This window comes from Hippocampus comes, unplaced genomic scaffold (assembly GCF_001891065.2).
Source record: "Hippocampus comes isolate QL1 unplaced genomic scaffold, H_comes_QL1_v1.1 scaffold64, whole genome shotgun sequence".
Classification (NCBI taxonomy): Eukaryota; Metazoa; Chordata; class Actinopteri; order Syngnathiformes; family Syngnathidae; genus Hippocampus; species Hippocampus comes.
The window spans coordinates 1,000,422-1,018,303 of NW_017842053.1; the positions used below are offsets into that span (position 1 = coordinate 1,000,422).

The window sequence follows — 17,882 nt, forward strand, 5'->3', positions numbered from 1 at the left end:
ACGTCGCAGGAGATGTCTCTCAAAGCCGTTAAGTCCCTGCCGTCACACCTAAACGCGCACAAATTATCGTCCTTAACTTGCATAGATCAAAAAAATATAATCAATTGTAAATGCGGACCTCCTGTATTCGTTGAGCACTAAATTCCGAAAGATGTCCCTGCTCACAGTGTTGAAGGACTCAATGAGTTCAAAAGGTTCGGCTTGAGGAAATTTCTCTGAAAAAAAGACAAAAATTAGAATTACAATTTTTATTCTTTCATCGTGACCGAGAGCGTCCAGGAAAGAGAGCAACGTCTACCTTTGAGGTGTTCCTCGGTTTCCAGGCGAATCTTGTTGATGGCGTCGAACAGCGAGCACCGTCTACCTTTGAGGTGCTCCTCGGTTTCCAGGCGAATCTTGTTGATGGCGTCGTCTCTTGAAATCTGCGATCGAAAGGATTATTGTGATCATTAAAGAGGCAGGACAGGTTGAAATGGGGCAACCCTGGGCGAGTTTGGTGTCCTTAACATGCATAGATCATAAAAATATAATCAATTGTAAATGTGGACCTCCTGTATTCGTTGAGCACTAAATTCCGAAAGATGTCCCTGCTCACAGTGTTGAAGGACTCAATGAGTTCAAAAGGTTCGGCTTGAGGAAATTTCTCTGAAAAAAAGACAAAAATTAGAATTACAATTTTTATTCTTTCATCGTGACCGAGAGCGTCCAGAACAGCGAGCACCGTCTACCTTTGAGGTGCTCCTCGGTTTCCAGGCGAATCTTGTTGATGGCGTCGTCTCTTGAAATCTTCGATCGAAAGGATTATTGTGATCATTAAAGAGGCAGGACAGGTTGAAATGGGGCAACCCTGGGCGAGTTTGGCGCTTACCTTATCATGTGCGTAATCAGTGAAAACAGCGTAGATCTTATCGGTGGCGGATCTGCATGCACATCAAACAATGTAGGATGCAATCATACTTTTGCATCTTTTTCTTCTTCGCCTACATATCAACATGGGAGTGGCGTGTGTGGGTCTTACTGTTGCACGTGCGCCACCATTTCTGCAGGTGCCGAGAACATCTTGGGCAGCGTGCGCTTGGTGACTTTAAGCTCCCGCGCCAGTTGCTGGATGGCCAGGATGATCTGCTGCGCGTGCTTGACGCCCACCTTGACGGCGTGACAGAAATCCTGCTGCAGAACGTTCTCGGCCGACGCCTCGATCATCACTGCCCACCACACGCCAGAAAGGTCATCCGGACATTACAACATTATTATCATCATTCTTCTTATTATTATCATCAACAACAACAACATTAAAAACATTTTAGCTGACATTTTTCCACCTTTTTGCAACCCGACCTAACTATCAAACATCAGGAACGATTGGAAGCAAGCACAATTAAGAGTGTAGTTGCGCCATCTTGTGGAGAAGTTTCGATAAGGTCTCAACGGACAGCCTGGTTGTAGTAATGTCACGGCATGTGGATGTGGATACTTTTTTTAAACTCTTAATGCTTGACTGACCCACTTGACTGCTGGGGGCCCCTGCCACGATCATGTTGAGCGTGCTGGTTGCCATCTGCGCTCGAGTGGGGTTGACCAGTAGCTCGCCCTCCACCAATCCCATACGCACAGCACCTGCAGGCAATTCATACAAACTGGCATCGGTATAAATTCAGATTGAGGTGCATAATCAGGCATTGTTACAGTTCCAGAAATTTCCCCTCACTGTTCCAAAATGTTTAAATATGTGTAAGTTGCGCGTCACTCACCTATGGGTCCGTTCCAAGGGATGTCCGAGAGAGCGAGAGCAGCTGAGGCTTGAACGGAAAAAGACAACAAAACAATGACCTTAAATGATAATTACAAGAGGAACGTGCTATGAAATATTCCATTATCACCTGCGTTAATAGCCAGCACGTCTGGATCATTGACGCCATCCACGGCCAGCAAGTTACACAGAATCTATGAAAATACATCACCATAATGTTAATTCCTAAATATTAAAGAGAGTACTATATAAAAAAAACAATGTGTTTCATAATATAAAACATATCAGCTTCACTTTCATCGAAATACACAAAAATGCAACAGGTTGAAAATAAGTAGAACCAACCTGAGTGTCGTAAAAGTAACCGCTTGGGAAAAGAGGTCGAATGGACCTGTCTGAACACAAGAAAAAAAAAAAAACCCAGACAAATATACAATGGTGATTTGACTTACAGATTTCATTAATTCCATCAACAAGGTTGGATCGCAACATGTTCTTATCGCAAATCATCTTGCCCCATTGATATGAATTAAAATGCCATTAATAGATTAGAACATTTTTTGTCAAGTGTTTTTCAATAAGAAACGTAAATTGGGTCCCACGTGTAAGCGCGGTACCATTGTAATATATGATTTTTTTTTTTTTTTTAAGGTTACCTATGAGTCTGCTGGTGAGAATCTCGTGGTCGGTGGTGCCCAACTCTCGCCTCAAATAGTTGGTGGGGATCCTGCCGGCGGCCGCCGCTTTCTGTCTGTAGTCTACCTGTCAACCAATTAATCAAAGAATACATTTTACGCACCGGAAAAGCAGAATACACTGACCATGTGCTTAAATGACATACCACCAGAGGCATGAACTGAGAGGGAGATGGTTTGGTTTTGCTCACAGCCGTCACCATCACAGAGGTGTCACCCAGCTTCAAAAAGGCAGTTAGAATTGTTATCGAAATAAAATATGCAAATCGCAAGCAAAGACTGCGTGCACCCAACAACACTGCAGCTTTGCTTTTTAACAGATGTGGTGTGTGTCTACCTGGACAACAGCAGAGCCATCAGCAAACTTGGCCAGCCTCCCAGAGGAAATCTCCAGTTTTCTGCCAGTCACAAGCATACAAAAACTTGCATACAAAAATCGAAATGGATTCAAGTCATATTTTTTTGGATGAAAAGTCGTACCGGTATATTGGCGGGACAAAAAAATTCCTCTTTCTAATCTTACAAGGCTCGTCATATATTTTCGAGGTAATTGTATGTTTTTGAGAGAAGTCAATCATGTTCAAGAATATTTCCAGTTATTGAGAAAAGTCATAATACGATAGAATACGACTTGAAATCTCGAAAATATAATACTTTTAAACGTCGACTTTCAGTATCCTTTTCAAAACTAAATCTCGCAGTGTCGTGTTTGCCATTCTTTTCAGAAAAGTGGCCCTTAGTAGCTACCACGAGATGATCTTCATGTGACTTGTTCCAGGGTTTTGTGATGCTCCATCTTCAGATCACTTCAACGGAAATCGAAACTCGGCTGCAATCAACTCACTTGTCTCCGAGATCCACTCCCACACTTCGTACATTGGCGTGACTTTTGTACACGCTCTGGTGGCACAGACGTGCGCGGCAGCAAGAAAAGGAACGTCCAAGCTGTAGTAAACGCCTCATGGCTCAATTTGTATGAAAGAGGAAATAAGATAAAGTACGACAGAAAGGAAAAGGCGACTGATTTTACGCCGCAGATGTGCGCACGGGGGCTTCCATGACAGTAGGTCACATGTGCGGAAGTACTTCGATAAGGTGGTTTCTGATTGGACGTGGTGGTTTACGTGCGCCAGGAAAAGAGTCCGACTTGCAACAGCTGCAAAAGAAATAAATCAAGCGGTGGACAGTAATTAGATTCTTTCAATACTTTGTCTTTTCATTTAACGCGACGAGAAAACGCAAATCTTAAAATATATTTAAAATATTTTGCATTAATATGTCTTTGTTGTATCGTAGTCTGCGGAGTAAAAACGACCACTTTAATAGCTGCTAAATTAGCCGCAATGTAACGGACACGCCAATTCCGCAAACAAAACATTGTTTCTTCATCGTACTTGCAGTTTGTTTGTAAACAAAACATTTAACGTATGTTTTTGGTTTGTTGATGGTTGGTGGGCTTGTACTACTCCAAATATATGAACTGAATGAATAAATAAAAACATGTATTGCTGTGGCGTACACATATTTAAAAATAACCACGATACAACCTATTAACCAAAATAATTTCGGTTTTTTTTCCGTATTCTCATCGCATAGCATGGTGTCGTGTATAATTTCCACTCAGTCAAAATTGAGACATAGACGCAGACATGACATTTTGACAGACTCTAGTATCGATCTCATGATATTGTACATGCTACAAAATGAAGTCTCCAGTCTCTCGTATGACCACTAATTACACTGGGGAGTTAGCCAGCTGGTTAAAGCAGCGGGGAAGCTGCCGTTGCCGTAGCAACAGACGAACATTAAAGGCCCATCTCTCCACACCCCGAAATACTTTCACACATCTGCACACTCCAGTTAATTGCAGGATTTCAAATAGAGTTACAAGAGCACACTTTTCCAGTACGTCAATATGTTTGACGTGATGGAAATAATTTAGACATACGAAATGAGAGCCGTCATATTATTTATCGCCATTTGAAAACAGACCTGTGAATAATTTATATTCATAGAAAATGTAAAACAAAAGTATCCTTTGGATCGATATTATAAAATGGTTAAACAAAAGACGTGAAATTTAAAGTGGAAAAAAAGTACAATAGAGGGCTAAACACTTATAACTGATTAATTATCAAATCAGTATACACTAGTCTACTGTGATGTTACGGTAAGTACAATTATTGGAGGATGATTACAAAATGGTCAAATTCAATCACATTAAACAAACAAAATCTGTATATTTTTGATGAAAACCTGTTGTATTAAAAAAATTACACAAAAGAAAACCTGTAAAAAGCCTACCATGATCAAGTCACTTATACACGTATGATGACATTAGGGTATAGTAATGCATATTCAAAAATTTAAAGAAAAAAATACACACACACATATTTCTCTTAATTTGTGAATTTTAATTACATCAAATGGGTTTGTGTAAAAATGGAAACTGAGGGAAAACGCATCGCCATAGCAACAAGAATGCACTTTGTTCACAGAATGTGCGCGCATGTACTGTATGTGTGTGTGCTTTTGGTAAGGTCTTCCAGAGTGCAAGATGACAAAAAAAAAAACAACTATGGAATTAAGTGATAGCTAAGGTGTTACATTATTGTCGAAGCATCCCTCACACAGTCCATAGAAAGTCTTACACACCACTGTTCAAAGACATGTTTATTTTGATATATAAGATAAATCATTCATAAAATAGATTGCCTGTGCTGTCGGAACTGACCACAAAATGTTGGAAAGAGCCGGCTAGAACATCCAAAGTTTATTTGGGGTTCATCAGAGGCACTTTAAATGGTGGCTGGTGTGTGCTGACTCCCAGTTAACACGAGTTTGAATGTTAATTTGGAACACAGCCGCATCCCAGTGATAAGAGGGTGTGCATACTTGTGCAACCACATTTTTTCAGTTGCAGGTTACATTAATGGGGAAAACATTTAGAAATGATTTATCTTGGTGTCTTTTTTATATACATCACAAAAAAACCTGTCTTTTGAACAGGGGGTGTGCAAACTTTTCATATCAGACACTCATGGCTTGTCTCCCAAAATCCCAACAGTACAGGAAGCGTTCCATTTGGTCCGCTGTTTGCGCCGTCATGCCCATTTTGGAGGTCCACAATGCTGAATGTATGCAACACACGTGTACATGCTGTCATCCTTGATTAAAGTTCACAGAAGATCCAAAAGGAATCATCCAGTTTTTGTTTTTTTGTGGGGGGTAGAGGGAAGATTGTGGTGGAGGCTGTGATTTGGCACTTGAATTGTTGTCTTTACAAAGAGTAGTGCACATCACAGCAGAGGGCACACGGGTGGGGGGTAAAAATTATACGAAAAACAAAGGGGTAGAAAACAATGACAAAATGGATACATCTTCGTCCGTTTCCTTGATTCAAGGAAGAAAAACAAAACAGAAGGAAGCCATTTTCTCGACTGAAGGGTTGGGAGGCAACTAAACAAAATGGTGGGAGTTTACAATCGTTTTCCTCGCGGTATACACGCCGTCTGTCTACCAGGCTTCGGACCTCCAAGACCACCTTGTGAGTCCCCGGCAAGCCAAGAAAGAGAAGAAGGAAGAGCGGGAAGATGAAGAGAGCAGATTAGAAACAACATGGGAGGAAATATGGAGAATAGGACACTCCAGAAAAAGGCCAAACAAAACAAATCCGTTGGAAGAAAAAGAATAATAACTTGGGATATTTTTCAACAATTTTTTTTAACACTTCTGTTGCGTGTTTCTCAGGACGAGCAATAATAGTCCATTTGAATCGGGTAGGTTTCCTGGGTCAATTTGACCCAAGCACATTTCCTAGGTCAAAATAACCTGGGTGGGTTTTTTTCTCTAGTAAATTTGACCCCTGTCTGTTTCCTGGGTCAATTTGACCCGTTTAGTTATCCAAAAGTGTCATTCACTCAATCAAATTTTATTTCTATAAAATGTGTTAAGTTTTTATGGGGATCGGGGTTAAAAAAAAAGTTCAATTGATCATAAATGTGCCAATTCTTTATCTGGAGTTATCCCTCCCACCCCAAAAAAAGGCTCACCTGTGAGGAACATCGTGGAAGTGATAATTTGAAAACGCAAATACTGTTCTTGTGAGGTTTATCAGTGCCCAAAAAGAAACTGTCACCAAAAAAAGAAAAAAAAAATGGTGACACCTGCTTTGTCAGTTTGAATTTTTTTTTTTTTTTTTTTTTGCAAAACGTTTTCTTTATTTCACTTTTAATACTCAGCAAAAGCAACAATGGACTTGGGTCAACATGACGCATATGCATGGTTCCAGGGTCAATTTGACCCAGGCATTTTTAGCGAGCCAGAATTGTTTAAATCAATATTACGTTCATTACTTCTGACTAATTGTTTCAATTGGATCCGCAACTTAATGTAAAAGGCTCAAGAAGTTTTGGGAAACCCTGTACTGGAGAGACACACAGGAAGTGGAAAAGGCGAGAAATTGATGATAAGAGCGGAAAAGGCAAGAAGCAGGAGCCAGCCGGGAACTACATGCGTTGTCATGGCAACAAGGAGGAGGCAGGGCAGCGATGGGCAAAACAACAACAATCTGCGTCTGATTATTTGGGGGGGTTTGAGGGGGGGGGGTTTGCATGGATGACGGTTACAACACGTGTGAGGTTCCCATGGCAACAAGCACCCCAACCGTCCATTCCCATCCCGCACGCGCTCACTCACCACGTGTGGCGCTTAGCACTCGCCACTTCTGCTTTTTGACTTTCTGCCCTCCACATCTGTGGAATAAAGCAACGTCGTTACACACGCACGCACACGTTAAAATCCGACACAAAACAAGCGAGTGAGTACAAGAGGGAATAAATAAGCATATGCAAGTCGCACAACAAAGTCTGCTCGTATACGTTCATAACTTAATACGTACAAGAGCGCCAGCTTGGCACTCCTTTTATTAAATAACCCTCCTCTTACAAGTTTATTGTGTGTTCAATCGACCAGTTTTGAAATGTCAAATGATTTTTTTGGGGAGGTGCAAATTGTTCGGGTAGACTCATTTTTGTTGTTTTTCTTAGACAGTACAATGTCAGATATGAGCGCCAAGCGGTGGCAGAAAACTGAACAAAATACATAAAAAATATAAGTATTTTTTGATGAATACGCACGTGGCGGGTCACATTGACCCGCAAACGAAGCCCTCCCCAAATGCTCATCATCTATCAAAACCATTCATTTCATCATCTTTTATTGATGTAGGAATGGTTGCGCACCCCCTGCATGAGTCCATCCGAAAAAAAAAGCAGCCCGCTTCCCAATTTCACAGATTAAAACAAATGGATTTAACTGTGTTGTACGCGTTCTGTTATTTGCATTTATTGATTTGATTCAAGATGACTATGCATGTCGCGGGTCACACTGACTCATGGCCATTTTTGGGGCCTCAAGGAAAGGATTAATAAATCAATAGCCTATTTGACCACAACGACGAACGACTAACTTCCCTCTGCCCCCACCATCATTTTTTTTTTTTGTCCATTGGACAACTTGAAGCGAGTCCGACCGAAGAAGCCTGCTTTCCAGGGGAAATCTTAAAACACAAAGGAACGTACATACAGGAAAGGGTAGTGTCCCAAAAAAATGAAAATGAAAATAAAAACAGCATTTTGATCCCAGCAATCAAAGTGAAACATGCAGACAAAAACAGCAGGTGGAGTGTCAATACAGTGGTTCCTTGACTTAGTGTTTTGTATAAAAAACTCACAAAATAACCAATATAAAGAAAACAGCTTTCATAAACTAATTACAGTCCATACTGTAGAAGTGGTGTGTTATGTGTATGCCTTCAAGGGGTGTGGCCTAGTGGGTGTTGTCAGGAGCCGGAGTCAGGTTAGCTGTTTGTGTGTGACTGTGCCTTCATGTCTCCATTTTTTTTTTTTCATGTCACAGAATTTGAAAAATTTCTAAAATGGGGCAATCCGGAAGTCAAGGTACCACTGTATTATGAATGTCAATGCAACATTCATTTGTTTTTTTGAATTTATTTTTAGGATACCACAATCGGAGTGTCATATTTACTGGTGGGGTGCAGGCTATGAACTGAGGGATCCAGTTCATAGTCAAGTGATTTCAGGTGAAATCAGAGATGGACGGTGTATCAAAAAAACAACATTAAAAAAAAAAAAATTGGAAAAAAATGACCCCAAAAACACCACCGTGGGAGCACCATAAGAGGAAAACATGCGTCCCCCCCCCCCCCACACACACCAAAACAAATATCGGCGGGCCAGAACCTCTCCCTCCGTCACACACACCCATATTCGAACCACAGGTTCTCCTCCGCGTCCAAATGCTCGGCCCCTGACCGCGGCGGACCTTCCTCTCGGCTCGGCTGGTAAGGCGCGACAGGGGGTCCACTGATGTTGCTGACGAGGGTGGGGTTGAGGGAGAGGAAGGGGAGGTTTTTGCCCGCCGACTCGCTAAAGATGGAGTCCATGAAGACCGACTCGGCGGTGAAGGAGGGACCCAGGAAGGACTCGAGGGTGGGGAGCTCGGCTTCGTCCGAGCTCGGGCACGGCAAGCTGAGGGACTTTGGCAAGTTGGCGCTACAGGAGGGTCCCTTTGAGGGGTACTCACTGGGTTCGGGCGGGGCTTGGACCCCGTCGACGGACACGGGCTGCCGGTTGTCCTTGGACAGCATGTCGTGGATACTGGTGCGCCGCGAGCTGCCCTCGGCCGTGGAGATGACGCTACTGGCGCGGGGTAATGTGGACGCCGACGCCCGGTCCAGTCGCTCTGAGACCGACGTGGCCCGAGCCTGGGCCGACAGGGTGGGCCGGACCGAGCCCCTCACGCGGGTGCTCTCAGCCTTGCGCAGGCTGGGTCGCCCCGGCTGGCCCGAGGAGCGCGGCGGGCGGTCGGCGGTGACCGGCGCCGCTTTGCCGCTGGAGGAGCGCAGGATGCCGCGGCCCCGGATGGCGGGGTGCTCCTTCTGCGCGCGTTCAGAAGAAATGGTGAGGCGGGGGGATTCCACTGTGAGGTTTTCCTGACTGCCCGACTACATGAGACACAGGAAAGGATCAGTGCAGTTTAGGAATGCCATGACCCCCTCAAAAGTTAAAATAATAATATTATAATTATAATTCAGCTCTTGACACCAGTTTGACGAAATGTTTATCATGGGACGCACGAAACAGTCTCAAAGTTCCATGAACAAGAAACTAGCTATTTTGGACTCATACTTGGACAAGATCCTCAAACTCAGAATTCATCCATCATGACTGCATATGGATAAAGAACAATTTAAAATAAAAGCGTACTTAAGTAATCATTCAATTATAATGCATTGCACGGACACATTAAATACAAATTGTAATGCTTGAAAACAAACGGTTCAAAAAGACTACATGAAAATGTGTTAAAAGTTCAACACTACTAAACCGTACTATACAAAGTGTATTAGATTAAAACTAAATTTGGAACCACTTTAAGACAATGCAACGTTTTAAAACATTGATTCTGTGGTTCTTTCGCATACCACCAGGGGGTGCCCATGCACCACATTGAGAAGCACTATTTTTTGCCGATGCCATTTCATGTTAATCCAACTTTGTGCATTCTGCTGAAAAAGTATGCATTTGAAAGTGACTCCCAGACCCCAAAAAGAGGTTTAACATGCATATTTTGTTTTTTGTGACATTTGTTGCGACACTCATTTCAAGCAGGTTTGAAAATATACAAACATGATCAGACTTTTGAATTTTTTGGGGGGGGTAGGGATTTTTGCTAGTTGTTGCTAAGCAGATTTCACAGGGCTCTGTCACTTTTTAATTCCATAACAAAACCACGACTCTGTATTAACTACATAAAAAGTACGTCATCATACACGACAGTTAAAATGTCATCTTTAAGAGCTCACCTCGGCAGGGTCGATTCCCTCGTCCAGGAACTGCTGCAGAGAAAGCACCTCGCTGCCCGGGGATGCCGTTTTCCTGATCTGACCAGGCGTGGCGGCGGGTTCCAGGGACTGCCGCGTGGGTCCGGGGCTCTGGCGGGACGAGCGGGACGACGAAGCCTGCTGGACGGGACTGCTGCCGCTGCTGGACCAGGCCTCCTGCTCCAAACTCAAGCTGAACTCGCCGCTGCTCTCGCTGTGAGGACGACTTGTGCTGCCGTTGAACGTGCCTGATGGGGCAGGACCACATACGCACATTGTGATGACGGGTTAGGATTTATAGATTATGACAGGGTTATGAATCATGAAGATGCTGTTATCTTATGAAATGATCATGTGAATTGATGTTGCGTTGTTACGGATTGTGAAATTGTCCTTGCGCGTGATGACAAAGCGAACGCAGATGACGTTAGCATAGATCAAGACACGGTCACATCATTATAGATTAAGAAATGATCGTGGATTAAACCATTCGGGATCTCTAGGGGGCAGACTTGCACGGTGAGTGACGTGTGCAACCATGCGCGGTGACGTATGAAAAAGATAAGAGGAAGAGGAGGAAAGGTGGAAGGGTAGAAGGAGGAGCATACCTTTTGCCTCCAGGGGAGAGGTGAGCTGGGAGTTATTGTTACTATTACTACTGGTGGTCCTGTTGCTATGGAGACTGGAGGGTCTGGAGGCTGGTGGGAGGGGTGCAAGGACAAAGGGGGAAGACATGTAGTAACACACACAGGAAATAACGTGAAGGCTTGTCAGCACTGGGCGCAGACCCCCCCGCTGGGGCGGCAGATGGCACGTGCCAGGCCGACGGACAGAAAGTGTGGCCGGTTGCCAACGCGGCTGCTGGAGCAACCAAGACAGAACCCACGACGAGGAAGGGGAGGCTGGCCAGAAAGTATATGTCGCTCTATTTACGGCAAGCTAAACGTTGACCAAATTTTGCATCATAGTGGAAGGAAATGTGACGTTGTTCTTATGGACTATGACATCATGGCATTCTCCATCAGACTTTATGGCATCGTCCATTAGTCAAAGATATTGTAAATTCAACATTATTGATTAAGAAATTACTACGGGTAGGTACATTGTTATCATATGTATCATTGTATGACATGATTAGCAAAGTCATTACAGGTATATACTTTCAAAAAAGATTCAAGAGAAAAATAAAAGACGCCCCACCTTAATGGTCTGTTCTGCCAATCGAGATTTCTCTCATTAGTGACTTTGCAGTCAGTAAAATGTCTCGTAATCCAAATGTATGGTGGACTAATTACAGGTTGGGGTGGAGTTTTATCCGTGCATTCTGGGAAGTCATCAGGCAAGCAGCCTCCGTGCTTACCACTAATGCATCCAAGACCTTCACATAATTAAGGAAGCCCAGTGAGAGTGTTAAAAGAAGCTTAAGAACGCATGTAAATAGTGATAAAACATGTACCGTACATCTCACTTAATGAACATGTGCCCTGAATAGCGTCTTGCAGACTGCAACAGAGTCAATCCTGCTTTGGACGGGACTTCACTTTGCTCGCTATCAAAATGGCCGCTGCCAGGCTTAAATCAGAGAAACAAGTGGGGGGGCCTAAAGATTATCGGACAGGATGGGGGAAGAAACTCCTGACCTGGTTTTGAAAGAGTTCTGATTCTCGACTTAGCTTACCTTGACTCTTTGGATCATCCGAGGAGCCAGCGACATCCTCGCAGGAAGCATCATCTGTTGGTAAAAATGAACGTCATGGATCATTTCCATTCGCATTGTATGCAAAGTATGGCCGCTTACATTATTTTTTTCCCTTTCTTGGATGCTAACGCTGACAATTGGACCCGCGTCGTAAAACAGGAGGGTTGCAAACCTTTGATCTGTAGCCTGTGGGCGGCCCTCCTGTGGGCGGAGGAGGGCAGCGTGAGCGTGGCGCAGTCGATGGCGTTGGTGGAGAAGGCCAGTTCCTTCATGCGCTGGCCGCCGCCCCCTTCGCGGCGCCCACCGCCCACATCTCCCGCCTCGCCGCCGTCCAGGTTCTCCGTGCTGCCTGCCCAGTCGGCGCCCGGAACGCCGGCCACCGTCATGGTCTGGAGAAGGTCGTTCATGGCTGCAGATGGACGGAGTTGGATTTAAGGGTCTGGTCTAAGATAAGGAAACTTTCATCAACTTTTATTTCATTTAAGTTGTTTTATGTGTGGAGAAAATTATGATACGCGCTCAAGTCAACGCACAGCACAACCAAGCAATGGCACATGCAGGCGTTCAGTTTAACGGCAAAAAGAAGATACAAGTTAGCAGCACTCCACGGACACAGCATTAGGTACAGTACAGTCATCTGATGAGATCCAAAACAAAACGCGGATTAAGCATTCTGCCTTTATCGGGTAAAAATGCCATCGGGTAAAAAAAAAAAAAAACATGTCAAATACACTTTCAATGAAACCCGAGCATTATCTTTGCAAAGCATCTCTTTGTCTTGGATCTCGCCGATGCACCTAAACCTGTGTGAGGCGAGTGCAATGTGCAATAAAGACGGCGCTTTTCTCGTCCCGCTGTCTTTCTTGCACTCGAAGGCAGCGTGACGGCAGGCAGAAAGCTGCGGTAACGTACACACACTCATCAGGCATGTGAATGTGTGCAATGGCCGACCAAGAAAATGAACGCTCGAAATCAACTCAAAGTCAACGGCTTTGTTTCAAGTCATCACACCGGCGAGTCAAGTGAGATGCACAAAAATACACACGCGCTCAAGCACACATACAACTCCCATTCGAAACACTCGCTCACTCAAACACACACTCAAGTACTCTAAACACACACACACTCTTACAGACACAAACACTAACACACGCAGACACGCACAAAGACGGACGGACACTGCAAAACACTCCAACTGTCTCACACCAACATACCCTCTCACACTCTTTCCCACACACGCCTCCCCGCGCGCACACATACACACACACACACACACACACACACACACACACACACACACACACACACACACATATACACACAGTCACCCTGACCCTCGCGAACCACGGCACACAAGGCACCTTTCATTGCACAAAGCTGCTCAGTGATTCCAGCAACACAAAGTCTGACAGGCGACACTCAATCAAACAGCTTTAAAAAAAAAAAAGAAGAAAAACTCGACGGGGGTTAGTCCTGACTACATCTTCTCGGCTACATGAACCACTACACATGAGTGACTCAAAAAAGGTGGACGGGTCACAGAGCACGACGAGACGCTGATGTTAGCGGCGTCGGCGTAAGCAAATTAAAGGGGTGCCCTTAGAACGGCAAAACACACACATATACACACACACACACACACACACACACACACACGAGATCAGTGAGGGTGTCCTGGCTGGCGGCGGGAGGAAGGAGGAGGAGGAAAAATGACGGCTAAGCGCGGCAGGCTTACACATGGAGCGCCGGTAGATGGCCTTGGCCTTGTCTTTGTCCTTGGATCTGTTCCTCATGAAAGGCAACCTTTTTAAAGCTGCCACAGCGCGGCCACACAGACAGACAGGGTGGCAGTGGGGTGACAGAATTAGGCAGAGGGAGGGTAAAAAACAAAAAAGGGAAGGGGTATGTTGTTAACGTGACAAAAGAGGCAACAGGGAACGAGCGGAGGCACTGCACACTCGAGAAAGTCATCATAAAACCACATAGAAGCCATCTCAAGTCGCTTAAGAACGGTATCATATTAGTGTTCAATTAATACCTCCCCCAAGCATTATGATCTCCACCAAGGTATGGCAACGATCCATTTTTTTGCATGATAGCTTCTGTTCGAGTTTGTTCACCTAATTGCAAAAATTACTTGATTACTTGAAAACTAGATGAAATACGTATGTTGTTTAATTTTAGGTATATAAAATTACAACGTTTTAACTATTAATAATTTGGAAAGAAAATCAAAAAAAATCTTGTATAATTAAAAAAAAGAAGGCAAACTATCCTTTTTAATTACATATATTTATAAAATTGTTAATTAAACTTTCTAAAAAATGTCTAAACTCAAGGGATGGATGTAACTGCTTCACTAATATTTCACAAAAGCAATATAAATAAGAATCACAATCTACTGTGAATATTAATACTGGTGTCGGCCTGAAAAAAAAAGTGGTATTTCAACATCACTATTTTTTTGTAATTATGAAGAATTTTATTTGAAGAGAATTAATAACAGCAATATATGGAATTGGATCAGGTTGCAATTTCGCTGAGGTTTACTTTCTTTCTTATTTTCCACAAGTGATAATTTCACTGAGGTTTACTTTCTCTTATTTTCCACAAGTGACCCACGTAAAAAAAAAAAAAAAGCCTTGGCAGAGCTCCGCAATCTCCATGCAAGCATACATTAATGGTGTGGCCATCCACCTCCACTACAAACTCATGAAGACCACTTTCATGCACATCTCACACATTTCCCCAAACCCGCACAATGCACATTTTAATCAACCAAAATGTGCTACTATAATCAAATAGCAAGCTCAGAACACTTGCAACTACAACAGCACACCGTACAAAGTGCCAAGTGTCTAACACACTTGCAAACTCTCACACTAGCTCGTTTCTAATTAAAACGTCACAATCTCAACACGCTACAGTCCAAGGAGGTGTCCAAACTCGGTCCTCGAGGGCCGATGAGGACCGAGTTTGGACACCCCTGCGCCACACAGTCCACTGCATTGCCACGGCAACATGACACAAACAGATGATGACAATCCATTAATGGGAGCGATGGGTTAGCACAGATGTGTTTGTCGCTGGCAACCTCTTGCTATTTGACGCAAACTTTTCAGGAAGTTTATAGAGGTTGGTAGTTGATGAGAATTTGGCTTTAATTTCATCGGGCAAAGTTTGAAAATTGTGAAAAAAAATTTACTCATTTGAACACAAAGTATCTGAGAAGTTTTGTGAAATTCCCTCTCTCTGAACTGCGCAGCATTATGTCACCTCAAGATTTAAAGTCGTAATCGTTTTTATTATTGTATTTTGTTTTTTTTAATTCTCTGAAAACTTTTATCATGCCCAACAGCGAGAATCTATTTTTGCTTTGCACCATTTGATAGTAATAATAACAATAATAATGGAGGCCAATGTCGTAATGGTTTGAATCCACTTTACAGCTGAACTGCACACATCAGCTGGTTGACTGACAGGCAATTGAAAGCTTTCAATAAAATAGTCTGAGAGTTACTCGGGTGTTGGTTGAGTCAACCTCACGGCCTGGGCGCAGCTCAGCCGTAAGCCGACCGACACACACAATGGAACTCACGAAAACATGCCCTGAGAGAGGTGAGGGGCGGCTCGCAACCCCCGCCTACCCTCCCCGTCCGCAGCATACCATTGCTGGAGCCCTGCCCTTGAACAAGGCACCGTTGGCCTCTCCTCCCTTACGCAGAGAGATATGAAATTCAGGAATTAGAGCACAGGGGGGGGGAGGGAGGGGCAAGCGCAGAAATATTGGGAATCATCTCAGAAGCTCCGCGTATGCGTGTGCTTGTACTTACTGCTGCTCCTCTTGTGCGCGAGCGTGTCATCCAGCGAGTTGGACCCGGAGCCGACCGAAGAGCTGTCCTGGCTGTCGGCGGGGAAGGACAGGAAGCCGTCGCCGCACTCTGAGCGGGATGGCGTCAGCGTGAGAGAGCGCATTCGCTCGCGGCTTTTGGTCTTGAACTTCTTCATTTTAAGCGTAATCCAGTTGCCGCGCCTGGGATGGTAAAACACGTCGGTGATGTCCGTTAAAGAGCAGAAATACTTTTTGGGTCTTTAAGTTGTTTCTGGTACAAAACCATTTGTTAGTGATTATACGGGAACATTTTACCTCAATAATTAAATCAGGATGAAATTATCTTTAAGCGTGATGTTAAAAACTTTAAGTTGAAATGAAGTAAAACAGTCATTAAAATACACTTAAATTAAATACAGTTAAAGACTATGGTATTTATTGAAATCAAATCAAAATACAGTCGGTGTAAAATTGAACCCATCAAATTTAATATTCTTGTTCAAATAAGATACAAGTCAAGGAATAAAATGTAACTTTTTAAAATTGAATTATCCATTTCAATTAAAAAGTTCACAAAATAAAATCATGAGATAAAATTACTAAAATTGTAATAGATATTTTATTAATGTTAAATTCCTAGATATGATATAACATTAATTGAATAATCCATTTCAATTAAAAAATACACAAAATAAAATGAAATGAGATAAAAATATTACTAAAATTGTAATAGATTGTAATAGATATCTTATTAATTTTAAAATTTTAGATATGGTCTTAATATAATTACAACTATAGTGTTACTAAAAATGAAGTCCAATCAATTTAAAACAGATCTCAAGGTGAAATAAATTTTAAAATAAATGAATGATTCATGGGAAAGAAAGTAGTCATTCTTATTTAAAAAAAATATCCAATTGGGTAAAATAAAAATTCAAATGAAATTAAATTTCAAAACATTTTATTTAGACAACTGCGGTGAGTTTTAAATTCTGAAGAAAGAAAAAATTGCTTCATGGATTCTGATGCATATTTTATAGGTCTCCTTTCAAAGCTGCTGCTCACCTGCGTGGCGGTGAAGGATCATAGAACTTGTACTGGTCCATGATCTTCTCCTCCAGCTTCTCCTTCTGCCTCCTCAGTTCATTCAACTTGTCACTAAAAAGATGACGACCACAACTTTTCATTCAGGAACCATCGTCAGCTTTTTTTTTTTTTTTCTTAATTCAAAGAAAAACTGTTCTGAGCTTACATATATTGTCTCTGCTCGACGTGGAACAGGTCTTTGCTCTCCATGGTCTGCTCCAGCAGCGTGCGGTTCTGCAGCATCAGCGTCTGGATCTGGTCCAGCAGGTGTCGGTTCTCCTCCTCCAGGTTGCCCTTCAGCTGACTCAACAGCTGAGAAGCACATTCAGAAGGAGAACCATACACCTTAGTAGCCGTATCGTGGTGTCAAATATCCCTTTGTGGTTGTTGACTCGGCCCTCACCTCGCACTGATTGGTGAGTTTGGTGGAGGTGATGTCCAGCTGTTGGTACTGCTCCTTCAGCTTGGAGAACTCGGCCTCCAGCCTGGTCTGCTCCAGCTTGGCGCCATTCAGCTGACTCTTGATGCTCCTGTGGTCCAGCTGGAAGTTCTCGTTGTCCTTCTGCAGTTGGCGGTATGTGGTGTTTAGTCTGTGGGTTAAAAAAAACAAAAAAACAATCAAGGGTGTGTTGAGTGTTTTTTGTTCCCCTCCCTCCCTAACCCACTGAGTAAACAGGGGCTACAATGTACATATTAAACGTGTTCAATATTTAAAGCAGATTACACATTCACAATCGGGCCAAATTTTAGCCAGATTGCCGCTTCTGATCAAAGTCGGCTTGATTATCGCATCTGATTATCCCGAGTGATTATCCTGTGGTGTGGTCTGTAATAAGAGATCTTCCTCCCTGATCTGCTTATGCAAACGGTCACGGCCAAACAATTGTAAATGTTAAATTTATTCAATATTTACA

At 43.1% G+C, this 17,882-nt stretch overlaps 2 protein-coding genes and 1 long non-coding RNA gene across 7 annotated transcripts in view; all 3 read right to left on the reverse strand.

Moving 5' to 3' along the window:
* LOC109509923 (uncharacterized) lies at nt 1-474 on the reverse strand. The gene is made up of 3 exons (XR_002167020.1): nt 365-474; nt 119-215; nt 1-48 (listed from the first exon to the last, which is right to left on the reverse strand). It is a non-coding gene; the product is annotated as an uncharacterized LOC109509923 (long non-coding RNA).
* Nucleotides 1-3,533, reverse strand: part of pnpt1 (polyribonucleotide nucleotidyltransferase 1) — a 7,433-nt gene extending 3,900 nt beyond the window's left edge. Inside the window, exons 1-14 of the mRNA XM_019859795.1 lie at nt 3,290-3,533; nt 2,783-2,843; nt 2,592-2,666; nt 2,407-2,512; nt 2,096-2,145; nt 1,881-1,944; nt 1,752-1,799; nt 1,504-1,617; nt 1,019-1,205; nt 869-920; nt 729-786; nt 508-645; nt 299-412; nt 119-215 (exon numbers count right to left, since the gene is read on the reverse strand). Of these exons, the coding sequence (XP_019715354.1) occupies nt 119-215; nt 299-412; nt 508-645; nt 729-786; nt 869-920; nt 1,019-1,205; nt 1,504-1,617; nt 1,752-1,799; nt 1,881-1,944; nt 2,096-2,145; nt 2,407-2,512; nt 2,592-2,666; nt 2,783-2,843; nt 3,290-3,408 (1,283 nt within the window). The 5' untranslated portion in view covers nt 3,409-3,533. The remainder of the gene's footprint in view (nt 1-118; nt 216-298; nt 413-507; nt 646-728; nt 787-868; nt 921-1,018; nt 1,206-1,503; nt 1,618-1,751; nt 1,800-1,880; nt 1,945-2,095; nt 2,146-2,406; nt 2,513-2,591; nt 2,667-2,782; nt 2,844-3,289) is intronic.
* A 1,311-nt stretch (nt 3,534-4,844) lies between these two features.
* ccdc88ab (coiled-coil domain containing 88Ab) overlaps nt 4,845-17,882 on the reverse strand; it is a 31,664-nt gene continuing 18,626 nt past the window's right edge. Inside the window, exons 22-34 of one of the 5 annotated variants that reach the window (XM_019859826.1) lie at nt 17,372-17,558; nt 17,135-17,280; nt 16,948-17,040; nt 15,884-16,083; nt 15,718-15,765; nt 13,786-13,863; nt 12,223-12,459; nt 12,030-12,083; nt 10,960-11,049; nt 10,334-10,599; nt 9,052-9,472; nt 7,144-7,199; nt 4,845-5,989 (exon numbers count right to left, since the gene is read on the reverse strand). In XM_019859826.1, coding sequence (XP_019715385.1) covers nt 7,156-7,199; nt 9,052-9,472; nt 10,334-10,599; nt 10,960-11,049; nt 12,030-12,083; nt 12,223-12,459; nt 13,786-13,863; nt 15,718-15,765; nt 15,884-16,083; nt 16,948-17,040; nt 17,135-17,280; nt 17,372-17,558 — 1,864 coding nt within the window. In that variant the 3' untranslated portion in view covers nt 4,845-5,989; nt 7,144-7,155. Of the gene's footprint in view, nt 5,990-7,143; nt 7,200-8,625; nt 9,473-10,333; nt 10,600-10,959; nt 11,050-12,029; nt 12,084-12,222; nt 12,460-13,785; nt 13,864-15,717; nt 15,766-15,883; nt 16,084-16,947; nt 17,041-17,134; nt 17,281-17,371; nt 17,559-17,882 lie in introns of those variants that run through there. The other 4 variants (XM_019859822.1, XM_019859823.1, XM_019859824.1 and 1 more) reach the window with 4 other exon arrangements.